Source organism: Phoca vitulina, unplaced genomic scaffold, assembly GCF_004348235.1.
Source record: "Phoca vitulina isolate PV1807 unplaced genomic scaffold, GSC_HSeal_1.0 scaffold11, whole genome shotgun sequence".
In the NCBI taxonomy this organism is placed as follows: domain Eukaryota; kingdom Metazoa; phylum Chordata; class Mammalia; order Carnivora; family Phocidae; genus Phoca; species Phoca vitulina.
The window spans coordinates 35916921-35925631 of NW_022589714.1; the positions used below are offsets into that span (position 1 = coordinate 35916921).

Consider the following 8711-nt stretch of genomic DNA (forward strand, 5'->3'; position numbering starts at 1 on the left):
GAGTGATCCAGGCGCCAGGAGAGCGATGTTTTTTACATCTCTTTTTTAATCTACTAAATCCATTTTTCATCCTGTTTGTTTTTAGTCAGTTTCAAGGGAGATGAGGAGTAAAAATGTCTCTGTCATCAGATTGTATTTGCGTTCTGTTCAATTAATGTTTTAGGAATAGTTCTAAAAATACACTATATACTATGAAATGTTAAGTGATTTTCTTTACTGAAGAATTAAGTTACTCAGTACACTTCTTAAAAATGAGTTTTACTTTTAATAACTTTATTCACACAATTTTTTTGGAACTGAAATGTAGCTAATAAAAAACACTTGTAACCTGATAGGAAAAAAATACCACCCAATAGTTGCAAAATGAAAACCACAACACCTTCTGTGATAGAAAAGATTACTGGCTCTATGCAAAATATTGATACCTATTTCTAAATTTATTTTCCTTATATATATATATACAAGCATATTCACAATAAAGGTCTTTGTGGCAAAATGAAAGCAATGTTTAGTATTCAGAAACAAATTTTAACACCAAGACCCACCCAGTCTACTCTCTAAATCTTAACTGGCAAGTAATAAAGCCAAACAGATTGAGTTAAACTGCTATCTGCTTTCATTTCCTAGAATTAAACCTGCAAATTGTATTTTCATATAAAACCATCTGCACAGGGATTGGATTGTTCAACCTCTTCAATGTCCCTTCAAATACTAAAATTCTATAATCCAAAAGACAATGACGTCGTTTTGGAATGTTGGTGAGGTTCTGGAGTCGACGGCCAAGATTTTAGAGCCGTGTTTGGTACAAAAAGGGTTTTACTAGAGCACGGGGACGAGAAGGAGCTGAGGCCCTGGGACTGTGAGGAACAACTGATTTTATACTTTGGGGGTGGGGGAAGTAAAGATAAGGGAAGTTTCAAAAGGATTTTCATTATGCTAAAGAAGACTCACAGGATACTGGAGGTCTTGCTGTTGTCAAACCAAGGCTCTTTTTCCCTCTAGCAAGGTATTAATACTAAGACAATTGGGAACTTCCTGGAGGAACATTATACTCTGCCGGCCTCAAGTATTTGTCAATGGGCTGCAGGTTATAAGGACATTTAATCTTATCTACATTTCCTTCTGCCTTTGTTTCCCACACCAATAAAAATAAAAAATAAAATTCTATAATCCAAAACTTCACCATCCTGTACCTGGCAGGCTTAATTTATGCCTAGTGTTTATCAAGGCCAGTAAGAAGCATGTAGAAATTTTCAAACTACATTTTTAACTTAAATGACTTGCCACTTTTTTTTTTTTTCTGTATTACTTCATATTGGTGTCTTATCCCTTTTCTAGGATTCAAATCTTCAGGGGATTCCTAAAAAGCCTACAGTCGTGTATGTGGCATATTTTCAGCAAGAGTACATGGGCCTTGATGTCTTCTGGACTCTTTGTTTTTTTATTTTACCAGGACTTCCAGTTGCGAGATCAGAAACCCAAAAAATTTAAGAGCAAGTTTATGCTTAAGGAACCAAGCAGTGGATGGATAGCTGGGATTTAGGAAGGACTGTAATCAGTTTTAAAATTCTCTGGATTGTTTCCATCTCTTTATGCTCTATTTAAAGATCTGTTCTTCCAAATCAGCTTTTTCCAGATGACAGACTATTAACTGAGAGCACTCCCATGCTGAGACCAGTGCTGTTTCAAAAAAAAAAAAAGAAAGAAAAAAAATTTTTTTTTTCTTTCAAATTTTTACAATCAGTCTCTAAGTCAGGAACTCAATTTGGGCAAAATACTCTCCCTTGGGTCAATCACTGGGTGGTCAGGGAGGCAGAATCTTTAAGATGGTAGCAGTTCTATTTGAATATAATGCAAATATAAGGAGCTATCTCCCCCAAAAGAAAGAGATGCTGTACTCAAAAACAGGGGGAGAAGAACTACTATGCCTTTCTTTTAAATCTTATCTAATTTACATCATAGAAAAGTATAACAGAAACTTCCACTAAAAAAAAAAAATCCACTCTATGCCAAGTATTCTGCAACATACTTATATATACATCATTTCAAATTATCCCAATAAACTTGTGAGGTAGAAATTATCATCTCACAGTTTCAGGGGGAAAAGAGACTCGCAAAGGTTCAGTAAAAGTCACGTAGGTCTAGAACTTTCAATGCTTTCATTTTACTATTTACATTGTTTCCCTTATTTGGAAAACTCAAAGTAATAGAATTTTCAATTTGCAATAAACATATGCTGATGTGAATGAAAAATTAATAAAGACCAACACAACTGGCAATACCATTCTTTATTGTTTTTCTTCTTGAGGGAGAAGCATGCTTTTTTACAGCACCTGTAAACAAGTCAGTGAAGTATACTATTTTGAGTTTCCCCACATATATATTATTTTTATTTTTTTGGAATGTTAGAATACCACAACGCCAACTGCATTACATAATAGTTACTGAAGGCAAGTCAGGCTAAAACAAGGGTAAAGTTTTATGGCTAAAAATATTCATAGCAGCAACTTTTAAAAGATGATTTTATTAAATCAAATCATTGCACTTGGTCATTTTATTGCTACAGCAAAACAAGGCCATTAAATTTTTAACGCTTCTCATTTCTGATTTTAACTGATTGTCTTATTCTGTTCATACATTTCAAGTTTAAACGCAAGCACAAAATGTTTACCAACAACTCAAGAGAGCACTTGGGTTTTTTTTTCCCCCCTGTGATCACAGTAAAGCATAAAAAAGAGAACCCCCATTCTCTTCCTATCTTCAGACTTAAATTTTGTAAAGAGGTAACACCTTTATAGTAAGACCAACCACTAAAGCTTGGTGGTCACACACAAGCAAGCACACACACACACACAATACTTCCAATATTGAAATACAAGTAGGAAAATTAGTAATATTATGTGTTTCAAAGAATAGCAGACCTGAAAAATACATTCACTAATAATTTGGCAATGACAGATTCTACGCTGTTCATCTCTAGTCTGTCATTTATACTCACTCATAGAAAAAACAATGATTTATCCCCAAATAAAGACTATTTTTTGATATGAACTTTATGAATAAAAATAATAAAATTCCCACAAGAGCAAATACTGGTAAATTGCTAGATTGAAGTAATCATTTTTCCCTTGAGTTTGGCTTTAAGAACTTTACTTTTTGATCAAGGGCAGAAAAATAGAGCCACAATAATTTTCCAATAGAGACACAGTACTTTAATTTCTATTCTGACTGAGGAGTATACAAAGCAGATACTTTAAATGTATGTCAGCATTCATGACCACCTTCATTTTATGCACTAGTGAGAAAATGACCAAGAAAAACTTTAAGAACCATCTGAAATCTGCTGGAAACTTCCCTCACCCCATTATCAGGGTGAGGAGGGGTCACTTAATAGATGTTCCAGTCAGAAAGCTGGAGAATGATTTCTAGGATACAATGTTTTTATTTCTACCTAAGGACTTAATTAAAAGAAAATAAAATCTAAATAACATAAAATAAAAAAAAAGAAAATCTAATTTTTTTAGCAAGAAGGAAATCATTCGACAAGTCATTTAAAAATATTAGGATAGGAGTAAACAATTTCGTTCAGTAGTGAGCTAATCAGAAAAGCCCAAGGACTCTTTAAAGAGTTAAAATGTACATACTCAATGCACAATCATGTTTCCTGAATTTAACATTAAGTAATTCCTGGAATTTCTATTATTTTCTACTTCAGTTCTCTTTTATGTGAGACAACATGGCAAAATTTCATTAACACAAGATTTCAGTATATAAGATTAAAACTTAAAGGAAAATATTGGTTTGGTCGTTTAAAATAACACAAAACGGAAGCATGATAGGTGGTACTCAAAATCTGAAAGTCTTTGCTATAATAAAGCTTAAAATCTAATTTTTTTATAAATGAAAAGTCAATTTTTCAGTTTTTAATATAAACCCACATATTTTAAGACATGTTATCTATAGAAACAACATTTTAAAACGTTCAACTGTTCATAAGTGACTCTGAAGAAATTACTAATTCATCCATCCTGTGAAAATGCATTTTGAATATGGTCAACTATATTTGGTTTTAAATAAGCTGTACTGTTATGTTTTATGATATACTAACACCCTGGTACCTAAATGACAGCCTAAAATATCTCCACCAGTTAGTTTGGTCTTTTAGGTAAACTACACATTGTAAAACCTGAGTATTTACATGATGATAATTTGTCAAAGTATGAAACCTCACACCGAAGTTCTCAATGTTCTGAATTTTGTTCTCCTCATATTACCATTATTAAAAATCAGAGGGAGGAGCATGAAGAACTCAATCACAAGATCACAAAATGAGTAATATCTGAGCCTGTAAAATAAGCAGAAAAGTACAGCAATAAGGCTGGTGTTTGCATATTATATGTGCTGTAGTTTCTAGGCACAGGTTAAGGGTTAAATTGACATTTTTAGTTCCTCGACCTAATGAATTTAAAATATAGCTCGTATTTTCCCAAATATAGTTAACAATCCAATACGTTTTAACTAAATTCCTTTTATGAATCCTATAGTGCAAGCAATATAAAATATTCTAAAAATTGAAGAAATTATTTTGGTTGTTTCATTAGTTATTACTATATGCTTGGGTGAATAATCTGGTTTATAGCTAGGAAACTCCTATTTCACCACCCAGAGTATAAACAGCACTGCAAACAAACAGGCACAACAGTGTAATCCTGGGTAAGAAGCTAAAAGTAAAAAATATATATATATACAAAGTTTATATCCCTTATGTATTATGGGAAAAGTAGTGGCTATAGTTACTATAAAGCTAATTTGTCCCTCTCAAATAGTATATTTTACAGATTATTTGTAAAGATATCACCATATTTATAGTATAGATCTCTTTAAAAATAATACTACAAGTTTCAATAAAAAGACTATTGTGAACTTTCTTTCCTTTTTATACAGATTCAGTAGTATTTTCAAGCAAACTAAAAAAAAAAAAGTTTGCAATTCCAGCACATAAGAAATAAGGCCTCTTCTTTTTTCATATTGGCAAAACAAAATATATATAAAAAAAAATCCACCCTCTCCCTACTTTTCTATAGATTATAGTTCAAATACTCATATTTCTTTATCAGGACAACAGCATTTGTTATTTTTAAGTAACAAGTCAGTTGAAATTCATAGTGTTGCTTCTGAATCCCTGGAACCTTAAGAACACGGGGCCATGCCATTTTAAGAAGACAGGACTGCTTTTTTCAGCTTCTCTATTTCCACCTAAGATATAAAACATAAGTTGACAATAAATAAAATATCTTTAGTCAAATTTCTTTATTTTATCCTATGTCATTAAGATCCAATAATACTTTGAAGACTCCAGATTTTGATTTCCATTCTAAAATCCAATTTCCAATGGTGTGATCAATATAGAAAAAGTTTACCAGAAGAACACATCACAAGTTCCTAATACAAGTTCCTAAATGGCAGGAGACAACCACAAAACAACTACAGTTGTTTCAGCCAGAACAATATTAAGGAATGGGATTATCTGAAAAAATACTGTCATAAAATCAGCCCTCCAAAGAACAAGAGAATCCTTGAAACCAAATTAAGAAATGTACAAGTACCTATAATTAAACAAAGGGGGGGGGGCAGTAAAGAACTGAAAAATGATAATAAAGACCAGTTTAGTCCTATGTTTTTCACTTACTACCTAGTGAAATTGGCAAATCCCTTAACCTCATTTGGTCTTAATTTCCTCATCTGTAAACAGTTATGTTCTAGATTAAATTCTTTTTAAAACCCAGGAATATCTCTAAGATTCAGTCAATGTGTTGGAAATATTTCCACCTTTAGGCAGAAGACATCCTTCACTTAACAGAAATTCACATTTAAGAAACTTAAGAAAATTAGGAAAATTCAGTACATGTTCACAATAACTGTGGTTATTTAATTCTGATATATTACAAATCATGATTAAATACCATGCCAAGTGTCCACATTAGCAAGTGGTACAGAACTTGCACTGATTGGGTCTAAGGCTCTGAAGCCCAGTTTTTTACTCTCCCCAATTATATAAGGTTTTGATGATCTCTGACCTTTCACTGCATGTGGAAATATTTAGGCCTTACCTTCTCCTGATAGCACCATCCCTGTCCCCAGTGCTGCATACAAGTAATACATGCTATAGCTAAACTCTGACAAATAATTCATTATTAAATGATAAGCACTTTGCCAGTCAAAATGTATAATTTCAGTATGCTCAGAATCTCCTAAGGGATTCTAATCATTCAAATATGGTTTGTTAATTCTAGGATCTTTCCTGATATTAATCTTCCACTAATATGATTATTAGGTAAATATTTTAACAGCACTAGTTTGGGACAAGCCTTGGTCTTCAGCCTGGATTGAGACAAAATACCTTCAATCTTCATCATGATGTGCTATTATCATCTCTATTCCAAAGATACATGAACCAACTATACCAATTTTAACAAGCAAGGATGCAAAGAAAATGGGGGGAAAAAAACACTGGTGAAAAAAGGAGTAGGGGACAGAAAGAACAACCCTGCATCAATCAGTAATACTCCTTATAGGCTGTCACATAAATTTAGATATCAAGCAAATATTTTTACTGCTAGAGTTTCTCTTCTAGCACTTCTATGTTCATTGTTCATCTTTAGTCCTTTTATCATTCCTCAGTATAATTTAATACTGTACGTTAACTTCATAGTTCAAAGTACTACTTTTAATCTTTAGGGAAATAGAATTTCTCCTTTCAATGTATGATCTTAAAACTCTGTCTTATTAAGTATGCTTTTATAAATACAAGGGTCAAACTTTCCCCATTAGGCAAAAAAAAATTGGAATACAAATCAGTGCGAGTCTAAGTAACAGCTGATTTTGCTAAAAAACTGAATCAAATAAAATTCTTCAAAAATGAAATAGTCATTTGACTTGTCATAATTTTTATGACAAATTAAATCATATATAGAAATTTAACACTGTATTAGTTCCTCTTGCTTATAACACCTTATTTTCATATATGAATATGTGTATGTAGGAAATACAAGAAATAAAAATCAAGAAACTTGTTTTTAATTTCTGAATTTCTACTGTGTTACACACTGGGAATTTAAGACATTTTAAATATGTATTCTTTGACAAAAATTAGCTGTCTAATATGTATATAGCACTTTGCTAGGAGCTATGGACAAAGATGGAACAGACAGATACACCCTCAAAACAGTCTTACAGTCTAGAAGATGGGCAAAATAAGTCTATAATGTCAGTGATAAGATACAAAATTATTACTTATTTATCCTTTTCAAAATAAAGGACATGAATTTCAAAGAAGACAAAATTATTTTTAAATCAGAGGAAGATGGGTACTAACTTAATGAGGGTGACTGCTGGAGGTAAGCTTTCAGAATCTGTAGAACTTACGCATGAGAAGATGAAATAAAAGGAAAATCCAAGAAAATACAGTAAGAGCAAAAATTCAGACGAATTAACTGTGAGGGACAACTGAGGATCTGCAAGCAAGAAAAGATAAACCAGGACCAAGACATAAAAGACCTCACACGCTAGGTTGAGAAGTCTGAACTTTATTCAGCAAGTAACAGAAAGTTCTTGAAAGTACTAAATAAAGGAAGATTAATTTGAGATAAGAATGAGAGAAACTTAAACAGCTAAAGAGAAGATAAAGAGCATGGGAAAAGGACAGAAATACTAGGAACAAGGTGATAAAGGTGAGGGAGTAAAGCTAACTGGCCTGAATGTGAATGGAACTAGAATGGAAGTACTATGTCTGTAAGACTTGAAAGGCAATGAAATGATCAACAGAAACAGAAAATCGGAAAAGCAGGAAAGGAAGATGATAAACCTCTGTAAAAGGGTACATGCTAGTTCTAAGATCACAGCGCAACAACCAGGGAGAAGAGCAGCTGGAAACAGGACAGAAGCTGGGAAAAGAGAATTAGATTCAGATGGGAGAGGCACGAGAGCTAATCACGATGCTTGAGGGCACAGGTAGGAAAAGAGTGAGGAGATGCTGAGAGGAGGGCCAAGGACAGCTCTGAAGGAACATTTCACTTAGAGAAAAGAAGAGGAGGCTGAGAAGTGGACTGAAACAAAAGAATGCAGGATCACATAAACCATGACAGAAAAAGTGGCAACAGATTTAAAAATGTGAAATGCTGTAGAAACTGGAGACACTGGAGTTGCCTTCAGTAAACCTAAAATGTAAGAGTTGTTAATGACTGAATTAAAGGTGAAGAATTAGAGACCACAAACGTACACTTTTTTTTGGTTGTTTATTTTGCAGCAAATGAAACGCAAATGGAAAGTGAAAACTACAGATTAAGAGGGCAGCTGGACCTGAAAGAGGGCTTTGGTTTTTTGAAATAGGGGAAAAACTGAGGATTTTCATGGAAAAAGGGCAAGTGACAATAAAAGGAATACATCAGATGTAAGAGTGAAAATGGAGTTTTGATAATTTACCAAAGACCTTCACATATATTATCTCAACAACTAAAACTAAAAGGCAGCTAAGTGACTTCCTCAAGTTCAAAGAGTATAACTTAATCCCTGAGAGCAAAGTTTCTGAAGTCTGGCTGTTTCTGTTAAAAATTTCAGCCCAACTGCTGATTTAATCGCTCTACACCCTAGTCTGCTCATCCTTAAAGCAGGAACAACCACCGCCTCCACGCTGCACGTGCGCCACCGAGAGA

At 33.3% G+C, this 8711-nt stretch overlaps 1 protein-coding gene across 1 annotated transcript in view; it reads right to left on the reverse strand.

Moving 5' to 3' along the window:
• Positions 1 to 2273: 2273 nt before the first annotated feature.
• Positions 2274 to 8711, reverse strand: part of CD2AP (CD2 associated protein) — a 132178-nt gene continuing 125740 nt past the window's right edge. Inside the window, exon 18 of the mRNA XM_032409686.1 lies at positions 2274 to 5256. Coding sequence (XP_032265577.1) covers positions 5215 to 5256 — 42 coding nt within the window. The 3' untranslated portion in view covers positions 2274 to 5214. The remainder of the gene's footprint in view (positions 5257 to 8711) is intronic.